The 18,648-nt window shown below is 45.1% G+C and overlaps 1 protein-coding gene and 1 non-coding gene across 7 annotated transcripts; one reads left to right on the top strand and one right to left on the bottom strand.

The window, feature by feature from the left end:
• Positions 1-127: 127 nt before the first annotated feature.
• Positions 128-13,852, bottom strand: Taf12 (TATA-box binding protein associated factor 12). 6 transcript variants are annotated; one of them, XM_021232727.2, is made up of 7 exons: positions 13,725-13,836; positions 7,746-7,830; positions 6,806-7,057; positions 5,705-5,782; positions 3,313-3,427; positions 1,054-1,142; positions 128-598 (listed from the first exon to the last, which is right to left on the bottom strand). In XM_021232727.2, the coding sequence occupies exons 2-7, from the start codon at positions 7,815-7,817 to the stop codon at positions 563-565; spliced, it is 642 nt and encodes a 213-aa protein (XP_021088386.1). In that variant the 5' UTR covers positions 7,818-7,830; positions 13,725-13,836; the 3' UTR covers positions 128-562. The 6 variants fall into 6 exon arrangements, with proteins under 6 accessions (XP_021088386.1, XP_005079593.1, XP_012975590.1 ...); XM_005079536.4 differs by lacking the exon at positions 7,746-7,830 and having other exon boundaries at positions 13,725-13,852; XM_013120136.3 differs by lacking the exon at positions 7,746-7,830 and having other exon boundaries at positions 13,655-13,833.
• A 4,269-nt stretch (positions 13,853-18,121) lies between these two features.
• On the top strand, positions 18,122-18,255 carry LOC121144193. The gene has a single exon (XR_005881517.1). It is a non-coding gene; the product is annotated as a U11 spliceosomal RNA (small nuclear RNA).
• Positions 18,256-18,648: the final 393 nt, after the last annotated feature.

Here is an 18,648-nt window from a genome sequence, read left to right on the forward strand (position 1 = left end):
GTAAAACAGCGGAAAAACCCGTTTCTTAAATGCACAGATGGTGCCTGTGCTGCCACCTGCTGATGGCAGCCCTCCAGCCGTGCTGGTTCTGACGGGCATTTCAAAGGTCTCAGCTATGCACCCTGTGTTTTCAGTTAATAAGTTCTTTATTCTGGAAAAGCAAATCAAGTTCATATTCATATAAACACTGACATTACAAAGTACAGGGGCAAGGGAAAGGAGGAGACAAACCCTCTACAAACCTGCTAACACTGTCTCACCCAGCATGACCATACTGCTCTGCCTACAGTCAATCATTTGTAAGATAAACCTCAAGTAAAGTCTTCTCCGGAAGATACACTGCTTCTCTTTGAGTCGGCAGGGAAAAGGGACCAGAAGTTGGGGTAGGAGGCTTTATTCTTTTGGCAGATCTTCTCAGTCATTATAGATATTGCTGCACTGTTAATAAAAAATATATGCTTCTCTGTAAAGCATTTAAAAAAAAATCCAAGGATGAGATGGCTGAGGTCTCAGCTCAAGTATCTCCAAATACATGTCGTCCATTCCCTGACTGTCCCCTGTGTTATTTCTTGGTTGTTTTCCGGATCAATGCCATTCTCTGAAAGGGGAGAGAAATGAACTGTCAGGAGCTCTCTGGAACATCTGGATGCCGCTAGCAAACAGCATGGTCTCCATCACAGGAGCAGAATGCAGGGTAGAGAGGCAGTCACAGAGGCCACTGGCCCCATCTCATAGACAGAGACCAGCTCTGCCCAGCTGTGCCTGCCATATTTACATGAAGCTCCCTCCCCACCAGGGCAGGTGAGTACGCCCACAGAAAATATGGAAGCAAGAGCTTTAAGTGAAGCCCATTAGGGTGGAGAGGAAAACTGAAAGCCTCTGTGTATCTGCACCAGCACAGAACTATGGAAAGTATCACTGTGCAGCCTCTGACCTCTGACCTCTGGTGCAGAAGCTGGCTGCACAGGGGACCGACACTCCTAGAACATAACTGCCTGTACCTACTCAGAGGTGCAGTTCTAGAAACCAGCCCTGGCTGTCCAGGTTCCTGACCTGTTTGTGAGCTTCTGTCGTGCAGGCTTTTTTGTAGGGTCGGATTTCCTCAGAGCCAAATCCTGGGATCCACATGTTCCACTGGCGTTCTGCAAAGAAGACACAAGCAGAGCTGAGGCTCCAGCGAGAAGGGCAACGTAGATGCAGGCAAGCAGCACGGGCAGCCCTGGGCACGCACTGTACAGCTCACGGTTTCTGTACTGAGCTTAGAGCACACTAGGAGGTGCTCTCCCACCAAGCTATATCCCCCAAATCCTTCAACCCTTTTAATTTTTAAAATTTTATTTATTAAGGTATATTTATTTATTTTATATGCATGAGTGTTTTGCCTGCATCTATGTATGTGTACCACATGTAAGCTTGTGCCCAAGGAGGCCAAAAGAGGGTGCTGGATCCCCAAGAACTGGGGTTAAGATAGTTATGAGTCACCATATGGGCTCTGGGAATCCAACCTGAGTCCTCAGGAACATCATCCAGTGCTCTTAACCACTGAGTCCTCATCTCTCTAGCACCCTATGTTTTTATTTTCTTTGAGGCAAATTGTGATATGCACCCTAGATAAGAAGTGAATTTAGCCTGGCATTGGTGGTGCACGCCTCTAATCCCATCACTCGGAAGGCAGAAGCAGGCGGATCTCTGTGAGTTCGAGACCAGCCTGGTCTACAAGAGTTAGTTCCAGGACAGCCTCCAAAGCCACAGAGAAACCCTGTCTCGAAAAACAAAAACAAAAACCAACCAACAAACAAAGAAGTGAACTTATAGTGATATGCCTGTGCTAGCCTCTCCTTTTTTTTCTTGGTTTTTCAAGACAGGGTTTCTCTGTATTGCTCTGGAGTTGTGCTAGCCTCTTAAGTACTGGAATTATAGGTCCAAGATAGCTGCTACTGGCTATCTTACTCTTTTTGTTTTAAAATTTTTATTATATTTTATTTTCAGTCAGGTATTGTTACACATAATTTTAGCCCCAGCACTAGAGAGACAGAGGCAAGTGGATCTCTGTGAACTCCAGGCCAGCCAGGGCTACAAGGTAAGACCCTTCCTAAAGAAAAAAGTACACACACTTATAAAGTCAGATTCAGAAGGATTTACACACAAAAACTATTATTCCTTTCTGCATTTTACCCCATTTTAATGTTTAATAACAATGTAAGATTACTTTAATTAAAAAAAAAATAGGTGTGTGGGGGCTGGAGAGATGGCTCAGAGGTTAAGAGCACTGACTGCTCTTCCAGAGGTCCTGAGTTCAATTCCCAGCAACCACATGGTGGCTCACAACCATCCATAATGAGATCTGGTGCCCTCTCCTGGCTTGCAGACATAATAGTGCAGGATGTTGTATTCATAATAAATAAATAAATAAATAATCTTTTTAAAAAAAGGTGTTAAGTACAGTGTGACAGACATAAAAATGTGGCTCCTAACTTATTCTTAGTTGCATAAACATGGGTCACTTTATACTCCATTAGTGTCCCCAAAGTACATAACAGGATTTGTTTTATAAAATTCATTTTATTCTGGACACACCAACTACTTAAAACAAACTAAAGTTTTATTACATATACATGTACATGTATGTAGTGTGTGTGTGTGTGTGTGTGTGTGTGTGTGTGTGTGTGTGTGTGTGTGTGCTCGTGTAAATATCTGGGGGCCAGAGAACATCTGGTGTCCTCCTCCATAACTCTTTACCTTCTTCCCAGACAGGGTCTAGCACTGAACCTAGGACACACTGTTTTCCAGCAAGCCCCAGCCATCCTCCTGTCTGATTCCCTAGGGCTAAGATTACAGGCATGCACAACCTTAACTTTGTATATTTGTGCTAGGGACCCAAATCAGGCCATCACTCATCCATAGCAAGTGTCCTTCACCACTGAGCCATCTCCTCAGGTCCAAACAAAAATTTATCATTATATATTACATCTAATGACCATAAATATTATGTGACTAACTCATGCTTAGTTGTAGAATGTGCTATTCTTTCGGTTTATAAACATAATCTGTAATTCTCACAGATACCTGCAAGGAAGACACTTCAATCCTCACTTTATGAAAGGGAGACATTCTTAGAAATCAAGCAGAAAGGATAAGGTGGTCCGGGGCTTCCCCTACCACAAAGGCTTTCTCTCCTCTGTTAGGTGCTGCTTCTGAATGGTAAATCCTACGCCTGAAGATCTGGTCCTGACATGAGGGTTTCTCTGACATTTGCCCTGACAGTCCTCAGGAACAATCCTAGATACTTCAGGGAGAAATGAGACCACACACCTAGATGCAGCTGGACATCTTTAACCTCTAGGGTGCTGGACTTGCGATGCCGGGCAAGCTGGCAGGCAGCTGTCACCACACTCTCGATGAAATCATCAGCTATCTGCAGCAGCATCTGGAGAGGGGTAAGAAGGGGAGAGTAACCATGTCACTGGCAGGGTAGGCTCCTGTTTTGGGGACAGCTGTGTGCTTCCTGAATCACATACTGAGCCAGACTTCCTATCAGTAGCCTGGAATCAGCACCTGGCTGGTGTGGATGAGGGAGGACAAAAGCATCACTCAGGTCACAGCTCATAGCTCTTTCTTTTTTCTTTTTTTCTTTTTTCTTTTTTTCTTTTTTGTTTTTTTGGTTTTTCGAGACAGGGTTTCTCTGTGGCTTCCTGGAACTCGATCTTGTAGATCAGGCTGGTATGGAACTCAGAGATCCGCCTGCTTCTGCCTCCCAAGTGCTGGGATTAAAGGCGTGTGCCACCACCACCTGGCCAGCTCATAGCTTTCTTTTTTTTTTTTTTTTTTTGTTTTTGTTTTACGAGACAGGGTTTCTCTGTATTGTTTTGGAGGCTGTCGGTCCAGCCTGGCCTCAAACTCACAGAGATCCGCCTGCCTCTGCCTCCCAAGTGCTGGGATTAAAGGCGTGTGGCACCATCGCCAGGCTCAACTCATAGTTTTCTAAGGATGCTTTTCATTGCTTCTGCTCAGTGGAGATAGACTCAAACAGTCTCTACTCTTATGCTTTTTCCAGATTTAACTGTGAAATAAAAGTGATCCTTAAGCTGGGTGGTAGTGGCACACACCTTTAGAGCTGTTACAGAGAAACAGCGTCTCAAAAAAACAACTAAGTGATCCCTAATTCCTCACTGCTGTCACATGAAGAATTTGGCATTTCTGTTCTTTTACTTACCTTTACAATCGTCCTGTACAGAAAATGGATTTCTATCATATATATTTTCCCTAACCCCAGATAAAGTCTTTGTTTTCCTTTCTGAGACAGGGTCTCACTAGGTAACTCTGGCTGTCCTGGAGCTCATTATGTAAACCAGCTGTTCTCAAATTCACAAAGATCCACCCGCCTCTGCTTCCTGAGTACTGAGATTAAAGGCATGTGCTATCTTGCCCAGCCCACCAGAGAGGGTCTTATGTAGCCCAGGATGGTACTGAATTAATTCTCCTGCCTCTACCTCCTACACATTGGGACTACATGTATGTGACTTCACATCCAGTTTATCCTCAAACATTTAAAAATTTTAAAGATGAGCCGGGCGTTGGTGGCACACGCCTTTAATCCCAGCACTCGGGAGGCAGAGGCAGGCGGATCTCTGTGAGTTCGAGGCCAGCCTGGACTACAGAGCGACTTCCAGGACAGCCTCCAAAGCCACAGAGAAACCCTGTCTCGAAAAACCAAAAAAAAATTTTTAAAGACGTATTTATATTAGCTGGATGATGGTGGTGGTGGTGGTGGTGGTGGTGGCGGTGGCGGTGCCGCCGCCGCCGGCACACACCTTTAATCCCAGTACTCAGAAGGGAGAGGCAGGCAGATCTCTGTGAGTTCGAGGTCAGCCTGGTCTACAAAACTACACATAGAAACCCTGTCTCGAAGTACCAAAAAAAAAGAAAAGAAACCGGGTGATAGTAGTTCACGCCTTTAATCCCAGAACTGGGGAGGCAGAGGCAGGCAGATCTCTGAGTTCTAGACCAGTCTGGTCTATAGACAGGACATCCTCCAAAGCCACAGAGAAACCATGTCTTGAAAAACCAAAAAGAAAAGACTTAGTCTCACTATGTAGCCCTTAGAGGCCTTGAACTCATAGTGATCTGCTTGCTTCTATCTCTCGAGGGTTAGGATTAAAGGCAAGAGCACAATGCCTAGCTTTTTGTGTTTTTGAGACAGGGTACCACTGTATAAGCACGACTGGCCTGGAGCTTGCTGTGTAGAACAGGCTGGTCTTGAAATCACTCCAGGCCTGCCTCTGCCTCCCATGTGCTGCCACACATTTATGTATGTGCAGGTACCCTATGAGAAAAGGACATCAGATCCTCTGGGGTTAGGAGTTACAGGGGTGGTTGTGAGCTGCCTGACATGGATGCTAGGAATCAAACTTGGGTCCTCTTAGCTGCAAACCCATTTTTTCCAGGGCCTTATTTTTTTGACAGGGTTTCTCTGTATTGCTTTGGAGCCTGTCCTGACAGCCAGTACTCTTAACCACTGAACCATCTCTCCAGTTCCCAATATTTTTATGTTTTATTTGTGTTTTACCTGCATGTATGTCCGTATTATGAGAGTGCTGGTCTTCTGGAAGAGTAGCCAGTGTTCTTAACCACAGAGTCATTGCCCCAGCCCCCCAAAGTCTCCACTACCATGTTGTATCATCTTTGGTACCCAGTTCCACCTCACCTCCTCCACATCTTCATCCAGCTGCTCATTAGGATCCACCTCTCTGACTAAATCTTGTAATTTCTTCTTGGTCAATACCTAAGGTGAATTGGAGAAGAGTTTTCATAAGTATTAAGGCAGCAAACCTCATTACCCACTAAAGACAGGCTGTCAAGTTGTTGAGATTAGCTCTAGCTCCAAGGCAGTCCTACCTGGCAGTACAGCTGCAAACGCATACTCAAGGGAAAGAGAGCAGTTTTTTTAGAAGGGAAGAGGGGAGAGTAGTTTGAAGTGGAGGTCAGCATGTAATTGTTGGGCATTTTATTCAAGTTTATCCTTTTCTTTTTTATTTTCGTTTTTTCTTTTTTGTTTGTTTTTTTGAGAGAGGGTTTCTCTGTGTAGCTTTGGAGCCTATTCTGGCACTTGCTCTGTAAACCAGGCTGGCCTTGAACTCACGGAGATCTGCCAACCTCTGCCTCCCAAGTGCTGGGATTAAAGGTTTCTCTTTACAGTTGTTTAGGGTGTGTGTGTGTGTGTATGAACAGCAGTGCATACGTGGAAGAGGATAACTTGAGGAATCAGGGTCTCTCCTTCCACCATATAGATATGGGGACTGAACTCAAGATTATAAAACTTGGCAGCCAATGCCTTTACTGGTTGAGCCATCTTGCTAGCCTTGTCTTGTAGCAGAGGATGAGGAACTCCGGATCTTCCTTCTACCACCTCTCAAGTGCTAGGATTGAAGGTGTGAGCCATCTTGCTTCTCTACAATGACTTCCATAGTCAACACAGGCTGGTCTCTGCTCAGCCAACCCTTCCACAAGCAGTTCGGCTAGTCCCTCTATCCACTCCCTTCAATGTCTGCTCATTCAATCTATTCAGCCTACAAAATCCAAGACAACGGATTTCTCTGTGCAGCCCTGGCCATCCTGGAACTCACTCTGGAGACAGACTAGGCTGGCATTGAACTGCCTCCCAAGGGCTGGGATTAAACTCATGGGCCATCACTGCTCAGCTTAGAAAAGACTTTTCAACAGAGAGAACGAGCTCCTGTTATATCCTGTATATATTACAGGTTCAAATAAGAGAGAGGGTCTACAGAGAAGGAAAGCTAAGAGGTACCTGATTGTTTTCAGGGCTAAGACGACCGCCTGCCCCAGGAGTGCCTGGTATCTTAACCACAGTGGTGCTATTGGCCATGGAGCCTTGTGGAGGGGTGCTGGCTGGCTCTGGTTTTATAGATGAGAAATTGGAAAGGTTGATTAGGGCTGAGGGGCCAAACTGGTTCATAATCTGCCGAGCTTTGGACTTCAGCTCATAGAGCTTATCAAGATCCTGCTTCTTTTTGGAGCTGTGAGGACCAAGGCCAATCAGCTGGAGAAGGAAAATAGAGACACCAGAGTTACTCTAGAGACACCTGCAGGAGGAGATCTGTCAAGATCTGTCGGTCTTCAGTCTAGCCAGGAGGGTGATTACTTGATAGTGACACAAAAATGGAGTGAATGAAGAATATGCATTGCTCTCACCTGGTTTTAGAAACCATCTTGTCTCCAAAATAAAACCGTTCACAAAATTGAAATGAGGAAAAAGTAAATGAAATGAGGAATCTTGTTTTCAAAAATAAACTGGAATAAGCAAGACACTTTAAAGGAATTCATACAAGCAGAATACTGGGTTAAGTACTTACATGCATTATTTAAGTATGAAATAATGTTAAATTCAAGTAATAGCACAATCACATTCTTAAAACTCAGTAACAAAGCCTAGGAAAATGATTAGTTCATTTTCAAGACATGTTGAAGCATTTCAAAACATGCTTGAGTCCAAGGCCGGGCTCTGCCCAGGAAACACAACTTTTAGCAACTGTTAAAAGCTCTATTTTACCATAAAGAACTTTTTCCCCTTTGTGTTTTAGCAATCTTGAAGACATGCTGAGACCGTCAACTAAAGCAGCTGCAACTCCTACTAGAGCCATAGACTGACTCTGTGAACATTGGCTGTGGTGTCAAGACCAGAAGCACATTCACCAAGTTCTGCCCACAGTGGCCGCAAGTTTACTTACTGCTATCTGAGTGTCTAGATCTTTAATTACATCAGCAACAGCTGTAAGACCGGTGTAATGAGAGGCAGCCATTTTCAAAAGCTACCTGTAAACAAACAACTAGCATCAAGTGCTACCCCCTCACAGAAGTATCCCAGTTGTGTGGCATGGGGCAATACCGCCAACCAGGATCCAGCTGAAAATGCAACTCATCACCCCATCAAGACAGCATTACAAAGACAGGTGTGACTTGCCTTTAATCCCAGCCCTTGGAAGGCAGAGGTAAGGGGATCTCTGAGTTTGAGGACAGCCTGTTCAAATTCCAGACAGCTATAGCTGTTACACAGAAAAACCCTATCTACAAACAAACAAAAGTTCTGCCTCTCTTGTTCTCTACCTCTCTTCATCACACAAGCAGAGGCACTCAAAATATGTGTGCAGCTGGAACTCACTTTATTGACCAGACTGTCTTGGAACTCAGAGATCCACCTCCCTCTGCCTCCCAAGTGCTGGAATTAAAGGTGTGCTCTATCACTCCCAGGAGCAAAAATCAGTATATTTAAAAAGTTTTGCCCATCTTAGTATTAACTCACTATGCTACCCATGGATTATAATCACTCTTTTCTTTATTTCTTATTTTTGTAATTATTGTTTGTTTTTAGATAGGGTCTCACTCTATGCCCCAGGTTGCCCTGGAAATTTACTATGGGACAAGTGAACTCATGGATAATCTTCCTGCTTTAGCCTTCCAAATGCTGGCATTACAGGTCAGAACCCTAAGACCCAGCTCTTTTCTGAGACAGTCTTGTTACAGACCCCTGGTTTGCTTGGCACTTACTAGTTAGTACTCCAAACTGACTTTGAACTTGGGGTGATTCTCATGCCTCACCCCTCCCCACTCTAAGTGTTGATATTACAGATGTGGATCACCACACCTGACTTCTGTAATCATTTTTACAATTAGAGAATTTTTTCTATTACATTTACTTCTTGTGTCATAGTGCATATGGAGGTCAGAGAACAACTTGGAGGAGTTATTTCTCTCATTTTGCCATGTTGGTCAAACTTAGGTAAGGCTAGGATTAGCAGCAAGTACTTGTTTGTTTTGTTGTTTTGTTTTAAGGAAGAGACTGGATATTTAATTGAGGGTAGTATATTTTCCTTAGTATGTATGAGGCTGTAGTTTGATCTTTTGCACAGAGAGGGGATGAGGGAGGAATATACCTGCAATCCCAGCTACTTGAAAACCAGGCAGGAACATTACTTGGGCCCAGCTGTTCAAGAGCAGCCTGGGCCACATTGTACGATCCCACCACAAAGAATAAAAATAAGGCTGGAGAGATGGTTCAAAGGTTAAGAGCATTGGCTGCTCATCCAGAGGTCCTGAGTTCAATTCCTAGCAACCACATGGTGGCTCACAACCATCTGTAATGAGATCTGATACCCTCTTCTGGCATATAGGCATACATGCAGACAGAGCAGTGATACCTAAAAAAAAATACATAAATAGAATAAAAAAATACCTGGGCATGGTGGTGACTATAAACCAGCACTTTTGAGGTGGAGGCAGGAAGAAATTCAAGGTAGTTTTGGACGACATGGTCAGTTCAAGGCTAGCCTGGGCTAAATAAGACAGTGTGAAAAAGAAGGACCAAGAAAAGAAAAGAAAAGAAAAAAAAAGGACCAAGAAAATAACAGAAACAGTGAACTGAAAAATGGTAATAGCACCAATGTGCCTTTAATCTCGGATCTCTGTGGGTTCAAGGCTAGCCTGGTCTACAGGACAGCCAGAAAGGAAAGAAAAAAAAAAAGGAAAAAAACAAAAATGGTAATAGTCTGCAGAAGGCTTATAGCTAATGATACTGTGGAAAGTCCAAGTCAAGTGAGCTAGGTGCCATCTTTGACCCCAGTTCTACATCTGTGTTAGCCGCTGAACCAATGCAAATTCTAAAGTACCTTCAAGCTTTAACAATTAAGTCCATATGTGAATATTTCAACATAGATCGTCTCTTTTTTTTGTTGTTGTTTTGTTTTGTTTTCTCAAGACAGGGTTTCTCTGTATTGTTTTGGAGGCTGTCCTGGAACTCGCTCGGTAGACCAGACTGTCCTCGAACTCACAGAGATCCGCCTGCCTCTGCCTCCCGAGTGAGTGCTGGGATTAAAGGCGTGCGCCACCAACGCCCGGCCCATAGATCGTCTCTTAACACACCTGTTTAATAGTGTAGAACGCAAATTGCTGACATCAAGTTAGGGATGCAGCTGTTGGTAGAGTGCTTGCCTAGGCAGTACCACATCAACTCAATACAGTGGCACATGCCTGTAAGCCCAGTACTCACAGGACCAGAAATTCAGTCATCCTTGGCTATATAGACTGGGCTAGTGACCCTGTCTCAGAAAAGACTGTAGGGGGCTGGAGAGGTGGCTCAGTGGTTAGGAGCACATTTGCTCTTTCAGATGACCTGTTAAATTCTCAGCACTAACATCAAGTGATGTAACTGTGGCAGAATCTGACGCGCGCGCACACACACACACACTCATATATATACATATATAAATAATAAACATATATTCAGGCAAAACACTCATACACATAAAAAATAAAAATAAACATCTGGAGCCAGGCGTTGGTGGCTCACGCCTTTAATCCCAGCACTCGGGAGGCAGAGGCAGGCGGATCTCTGTGAGTTCGAGACCAGCCTGGACTACCGAGTGAGTTCCAGGACATCCTCCAAAGCCACAGAGAAACCCTGTCTCGAAAAACCAAAAAATAAATAAATAAATAAATAAATAAAAAATAAAATAAAATAAACATCTGGGTGTGGTGGTGAATTCCTTTAATCCCAGCATAGAAGGCAGAGGCAGCCTGGTCAACAGAGAGTTCCAGGACAACCAGGACTTGCCTCTTCCTAATAATGAATAAATAGATATATAAATAAGTGCAAATAAATAAATATATAAACAAGGGGCTATAGAGATGACTCAGGGGTTAAAAACACTGACTACTCTTCCAGAGGACCCAGTTTCATTTCCCAGCACCCACATGGCAGCTCACAACTGTCTGTAACTCCAGTTCCAGAGGAACTGCCACCCACCCATGGCAAAATACCAATACCAATGCACATAAAGAATGAATATATATATATATGCTGGGCAATGGTGGCGCACAACTTTAGTCCCGGCATTTGGGAGGCAGAAGGGAGCAGATTTCTCTGAGTTCAAGTCCAGACTGGTCTACAGAGCAAGTTCCTGGACAGGCTCCAAAGCTACAGAGAAACCCTGCCTCGAAAAAACCAAAAACCAAACCAAAACAACAAAAACCCATCCCTCATTGGTGGTGCACACCTTTAATCCCAGCACCTGGGAAACCAGCTTGGTCTATAAAGCAAGTTCCAGAACAGCCAGGGCTGCACAAACACCCCCCCAATAAAAAAAAACCTTTTTTTATTTAGTGACTCTGTGCACATGTGGTCAGAGGATAATTTTGGGAGTTGGTTCTCTCCTTCCATGTAGGACTCGGGTCATCAGCCTTGGTGGCAATCACCTTTACCAGAAGAACCATTTCACCTGACTTTTTCCTTTTTTATTTTTTTTAAGACAGTCTCATGTTGACATTGAACTTCTGATCTTTCTGCCTCCCTCTTCCAATAAGATTTCAGGCAAGCACCATGACACCTGGCTATGTTAGCCCAAGTGTCCACAACATCTAGTGCATGTTAGCAGTTAACTGAAAAGTTAACCTGATTACATGTATCTTACTCTATTGTAAGGAAAGTGTCTATAAATGTTCCTTTTTCCTTTTTACCTAGAATGCCTATGCGTCTGTGAAAATGTAGGAATTAGATCTCAAATGCCACATTATAGAAGTATCCTAAGTTAGTCTTTAACATTAAAGGGAGTTAAGAAGATGATGAGGAGGCTGGGTGTGGTGGTGCAGCCTCTAATTCCCATCACTCTGGAGGCAGAGGCAGGTGGACCTAGATTTTGAGGCCAGTCTAGTCTACACAGCAATTTCCAGGCTGGGGAGAACTAAAGGGTTGGGAAAGGAGGAGTGGGGCAAAGGAGGAGAGGGGTGCTTCCATCCAATGTCAGGCTTTGTATAACTTCTCTATTTTGTTGACTCACAAAGTAGACAAGGAGGGGAATCCACTTAGAAAAGTTCAAAGAAGTTTTAGGGGCACATCTGGTGTTAAAGCTTTCAGTACTATGCCATTTAAGACAAAGTTCTTCATTTCTTTGGACATATTTAACTGCAGAGCTGTGATAATGAAGTGATGGAATACTTGAACATGCTTAAATTGCTAGGTGTGGTGGTGCACACCTTTAATCCCAGCACTCAGGAGGCAGAGACAGGCAGATCTCTGAATGCGAGGCCACCCTGGTCTGCAGATCGAATGCCAGCACAGTCAGAGCTCCAGAGAAACCGTCTCAAAAATAAAACAAAAAGTGCTCAAGTTGTAGCTGGGCATTGGAGGCTCACACCTTTAATTCCAGCACTCCGGAGCCAGAGGCAGGCAAATCTCTGAGTTTGAGGCCAGTCTGGTCTACAGAGAGAGTTCCAGGACAATCTCCAAAACAATACAGAGAAACCCTGTTTCAAGAAAAAAAAAGGGGGGGGGCAAATTGTGCCTGATTCATCCGAGCAGGTTTCAGTCATGGATATTACGAAGGAAAATGGCTGGGTCCAAGTCACACTTCTAAAAGCAATCCCTAGGGAATGTTCCTGCAAAAAATATTGGCCACACTTACTTGTGACTTTCTCAACAGGTTACTGAAAAATAAAATGGATTTCACTTAAAGGTTTGCTTCCTCACTTGTGACATTTACTGTATCCATGTCAATGCTATGATAGTAACCAAAGTATTAAAATCTGTACAAATGCCCCTTCTGAGTTTGAGGGTAGAGATTCTAAACACATTTATTCAATTTAAACCAAATATCTCTTATTTGCTGCACATAGAAGAGTACTGAATAGTCTGAGAATTGAATTGGCTCACCGAGACCCTAACCCTTCTTTGGATCCTCCTTTCCTTAAATGTAAAAGAATTTAAAGTGATCTTTTGATGCCCTCCCATCTATGACAGTTTGTGGGTACAGAGATCTGTGCTCAATAGGGCTGAATGAAATGGGGCTTAAAGCACTTACAAGTATATAACTGAGTTCAAACTGCTTCCAACTTCACATCTGATTCACAATAATGAAGAAGAAAAACGAAGATGCTTCATGTGGGTTTTCTAGATTGAGTATCTGACACAAGAAAAGCCTCACTGCAAAAAGCCAAATAGGCAGCGCCATAAAGTCTTCCCCCGAATACATCTTTTATCCCTCTGAGTACAGAGAACAGATTGTTAAATCTTTTGAAACCTCTTTCCCTTAGAGGCTGATTTACCAGCCACGATCTCTTTGGTCCTCCACTTTTAAGAGCTCTGTCCTCAACAGCCCTGTCCCTTCAGGAACTCTTGAGTCCAAAAGCCCCAATTCCGTCCCTAAAGAACCAGTCCTCACTGCCCGTTTCTATTCCCTCCCAAATTCAAGTCTTCTCTGCTCGCTTCTGTCTCTCCGGTCCCTAAGTCTTTGCTGCCCTGTTTCTGAATCCTTAAGAGCGGGGACTTTGCTGTCCCGCTTCTGTCTCTTAGGAGCCCGAGTCCTCTCGCTGCTCCACTTTTACCTCTCTGGAGCCCGTGTCTTCACGCCCCGTTTCGTTCCTACCCTCGCCTCCTAAAAAGTACGGGTCCTCACCATCCAGTCCCTCTCATACGGCTTTCCCTCAGATGCTGCAGAACTCACATACGTCCTCGTTCCCTAAGTCTCGTTCGGAGCCCGAGTCCCCAACAGCCGCTGCTTCTGCGAGCCCGAACCCTTCAAGTCCGGTCCCAAGAGCCTGGCTCCTCACAGCCCCGTCTCTTCCACAACCTAGTTCTTCCAGCACTGACCCGCTGTGGGTCTGGGTCCTGACGCCCTCCTCCCGCTCTTCGTCCTCAACTGCCAGGGCCCAAGACTCACAGGCAGCAGCGTCTATCTCCCCATGATACGCGGAGACTGCCCCAGTGAAGCTTTCGTCTCAGCAGCCGGTCCGACTGCGCGGCCCTCCCCAAGCACTTCCGGCACCGCTCCCCGCCTCCAACCCGGAAACGCGCGGCTCTTCCGGCCGCCGGGCGCGCGCCTGCCTCGCGCAGGCGCAGACTTCACTTCAACACGTGGTTGAGCTGTGAGGCTGGCGCTGGGCTCAGCTAGCTGGTCGTGCCTTCTGCTGCGGGCGGCTGGCTGTTGGTGTGGGCGAGCTCTGCGTCTCCTACTTAGGCGTGAATCCCTGCCCTAGGTGTTTCTTACCGAATCATATCTTTCAGTAACGTGACCGGTAACCAACGGCCTCGGATGGCCCCCAAGTCGCCATTTTTGGTTGGTGCCTTTGTCGTGCTATGAGGATGGGACCGCAATTCCGTGTAGATAATAACTATGCGGCTCCCAGCAAGGGATTTGGCAGCACGAGAACTTGGGGACTAGAAACGCTGGTTGTGCCCGTTAAATTGCAGTTTAAAACAGTTGAGCGAAGCCGGGCGTTGATGACACTTACCCTTAATCCCAGCACTCGGTAGGCAGAGGCAGGTGCATCTCTGTGAGTTCGAGGCCAGCCTGGTCTACAAGAGCGAGTTGCAGGACAGCCTCCAAAACAATACAGAGAAACCCTGTCTCGAAAAAAACAAAAAAGGAAAAGAAAAACAATTGAGCGAGAGCTGTCTGTGAGAAACTGTTTAAGTCCCCCACTGGCAGTACGTCGTGTTACTGGGGAGGACACCTGTGGGAAATTTACCAAGATTCTACCCAAGAGATGCAGGGTCTCAACTTGAACAGAAAATTCACTTCAAAGCCTGAGCTGGTCCTGTAACCGTTAAGCTGAGCTTTGAGGTTCTTTTTAACCCATTAAATGCTTAGGGACAATTCTTTATCTTGCCTTATTCCAAATATACTAGGTATGTAAGAAACACGCACGTGGTAGCCGGGCGTTGGTGGGCGCACGCCTTTAATCCCAGCACTCGGGAGGCAGAGGCAGGCGGATCTCTGTGAGTTCAAGGCCAGCCTGGTCTACAGAGTGAGTTCCAGGACAGCCTCCAAAACAATACAGAGAAACCCTGTCTCGAAAAACCAAAAAAAAAAAAAAAAAACCACGCACGTGGTTTCAGCTTTTGGCAGGGGTCTCAATAAAATGGAGACCCCACAAATGTATAGGAGACATCTCAGAGCTGTATGTAGGAATAGGGAAGAGCTTCACCCATCAATTCCCAGTGGTTATCTTAACATCCTCATGCTGTCGGTCTCATCCAAAGTACTAGATGCCTGCCGTTTCTTTTTTTGGATTTGTGTGTGAGTGTTTTGTCTACACACACACACACACACACACACACACACACACACATATATATGTGCATGTCTGGAACACAAGGAGATCAGAAGAGGGTATCTGAAGCTTTGGAACTGAAGTTATAGATGATTGTGAGCCACCATGTGTCTGCTGAGATTAAATCCCAGGTCCTCTGCAGGAGCAAGTGCTCCAAACCATTAACCCATCTCCAGCCTAACCTTATTTTTATATTATGGTCTTTAGAGTTTTTGTCGTTGAATTTCTGCATTTACTAAACCTTTTTTTTTTTTTTTTTGGCTGTGTGCTGGGTACATACTGTTGGGTAAGCTAGGCACCCTTGTCTTTAACAGGCAAGTGCACAAAACAATATCAATAAATTAAGACTTATCTGAGTGATACAGGGTCCTAAGCCAATGCTCTGTGTCAAGTGTGTTTACAGACTGAGAGAGCCAGAGTGAGGCCGGGCGTTTGTGGCACATGCCGGGCCTCACTCTGGCTGATCTCTGTGAGTTTGAGGCCAGCCTAGTCTACAGAGCCAGTTCCAGGACAACCTCCAAAGCCACAGAGAAACCCTGTCTGTAAAAACCAACAAAAGAAAAAAGAAAAAAGGAAAAAAGAGAGAGAGCCAGAGTGGCTGAAGATTGATAGGCAACAGCAAGAGACAGGTTGAAGAGGTAGGATGATTCATTTTAGGCCACACCTTGTACAATATGGGAGTGATTTGGGATTTTATTCAGTGTGCAGTGGGAAGGCGTGGAAACTGAGGAGATGATAATTTGTATTTCTGTGAACACTTGTGGTGTTAGCTCATGCCTTTGATCCCAGGACTCAGGAAGCAGAGGCAGACGAATTTTTCTGACTTTGAAGCCAGTCTACTTACGGTATACCAGGCTACACAGTAAGACCATGTGTCATCAAATAGAGGGTGTGGGGACAAATGAACACTGTTGGATTATAGAAGGATCCCTTGATGGACATTTGGTAGCACCCGCCTGCCTTCCCACCAGTTTGAACTACCTCTTCCTTTTGCAGTATGAAAGCTGTTATCTATGCATCTCCTTTCTTTTGCAGATTCGACATAGAGAGCAGGAAACTCTACATTCTTAAAATATATTAAAATATGTTGTCAGAGTCTTTTTTGTTTCAAAAATATGCATATGCCATTGTGCGTGGCTTCTTGACATGTTAATGCAGAAGCGACAGGGGCTGGGGAAAGTATTTCATGTGCAAATATAAGAACCTGCATTGCATCCTCAGAAAAAGTTGAGCCACACTGGTACCTATATGCTCGGAGGAGGTGAATACAGGATTCCTGGCTTGTTGGCCAATCTACATGAATTGAGGACGGTTAGGTGAGAGACCCTGTGTCAAAAAATGAAATGACTAGCCAGCCAGTCGGTGGTGGCGTACACTTTTAATCTCAGCACGTGGGAGGCAGAGGCAGGTGGATCTCTATGAGTTTGAGACCAGCCTGGTCTACAAGAGCTAGTTCCAGGACACCCCCAAAGCCATAGAGAAACCCCTCCCCAAACAAAAGAAATGATTGAGGAAAAAATATTAGACATCGGCCTCTGCCCTACACAAACAGTAAGCCAAGAATTACTGGGATATTCCAGTAATCCTACCACTCTGGAGCCTGGATTCAGAGTTAGGGGTCTGTATAACTGTGCTGAATAGTGAAGAGTCTTTTTACCCCTCTGTCTTCCTTAAAAAGCACTCTGAGGCTGAAGCAGCAGCCAGTCAAGTTCAGTCCTGGACTACATGAGGAGATGTAATGTCTACCCTTCTTCCCAGAGTCCCAACAGCAAACCAAATTGAGGCATGATTCCACCAAAGTTCATGAAAGGCAGTCTGTGTATTGGGCTTATTTACAGAATAGGTGAGGAGTAGCCAGGCGTCGGTGGCTCATGCCTTTAATAACAGCATTAAGGAGGTAGAGGCAGGCAGAGGTAGACCAGGCTGGCCTCGAACTCATAGAGATCCGCCTGCCTCTGCATCCCGAGTGCTAGGATTAAAGGCGTGCGCCACTAACGCCGGCCAGACCGAACTTCTTTTTTTTTTTTCTAAAGATTTTATTGTTTATTACGTATACAATGTTCTACTTGCATGCCAAAAGAGGGCACCAGACCTCATTTCAGATGGTTGTGAGCCACCATGTGGTTGCTGTGAATTAAACTCAGGACCTGTGGAAGAGCAGTCAGTGCTCTTAACCACTGAGCCATCTCTCCAGCCCCAGACCGAACTTCTTAAAAACAAACAAACACAAAAAACAAAAACAAATATCTGAACCGGGCGTGGTGGTGCATGCCTATAATCCTAGCACTCAAGAGGCAGAGGCAGGAGGATCAGCGGGGTCTACAAAGCGAGTTCCATGACAGCTAGGGCTACATAGAGAAACCCTGTCCTGAAAACCGAGGGTGGGGGGGCTGGCGGGGTAGGGGTGTTATATACATATGTTTTCATCGAAGTACATCATAAAGTGTCCTGAAACATTTGCACCGGGAACTGATTGGCATTGCTTATCCCTCCCCATCAACTAGAATATAGGTCCTAGATGTTCTAGTTGCTCCGATTTTTGCCTTTACAGTCACTGGCTCCGCCTGTGCGTCTATGTCACGCTGGTCCAGGATGGGTGGCTACAAGTGGCACTAGACTGTATATTTTCAGTTTTGATAGGTTGGTTGGTGCTTGCTGCTCCCCAGGAAGTTATCCACTGGCGCCTAGAGCAGATAATCCCATCACAAGCTAAGAGCAGTTGCTGGCCGCAGCAGTGCCTACCTTTCCCTCCGCGCCTGCCAGCGCCTTCCCGACAAGCACTGCTGTGATTTGCATATTGACTCACGGCCTTCCCTTTACTTCTATTCAAAAATCGAAAACCCAACATTTCTCTTCGTGAAAGCTTCCCTCGGCCTCAGAAGAGTCCAGACTTCTCGTGCTAGCGTAGGCAATGTAGAATTAAAAGTTAGGCGGACTTTATTTTCACCTTTACCTAAAGATGGGTGGACCGACATTACCACTCTGTTCATGAGGTCGCCTAGGCAAAAAGGGCTTCTGTCGTGAGTGGCACACGTAGGGCAACTCGATTGCTCTGCGTGCGGAATCGACATCAAGAGATTTCGGAAGCATAATTTTTTGGTCTTTGGGCAGCTGGTGATCGTTGGTCCCGGCGCCTGAGTTTTATGTATAAGATAAGCGCTGTGTTTTCGTTTCCTTAGAGCACGAGAAATGCTTCAGGATACTTTTGGTCCTGACTTCCACCAGATATGTCGAAACCAGTTTTGTAGCTTTTTGAATGTTAAAGTTAGTCCATAACTGTTTAACACTCATAAATAAGATGTCCAGAGACTGATTGGAGTCCAAGCTGAAGATTAGGAAACCAAAGCTTACTTTATGCTTTACCTTGTTCTAACCGAATGGACTGTCCTCACTCTGGTCATAAGTTGCTAGCGGTGCGTTGGTGGCGCACGCCTTTAATCCCAGCACTCGAGAGGCAGGCGGATCAGTGAGTTCTCTGTATTGTTTTGCTTTTCTCTTTTTTCCCAAAGCTTTGTTTATTATGCATACAGT

This window comes from Mesocricetus auratus, unplaced genomic scaffold (genome assembly GCF_017639785.1).
Source record: "Mesocricetus auratus isolate SY011 unplaced genomic scaffold, BCM_Maur_2.0 Super-Scaffold_100014, whole genome shotgun sequence".
NCBI lineage: Eukaryota > Metazoa > Chordata > Mammalia > Rodentia > Cricetidae > Mesocricetus > Mesocricetus auratus.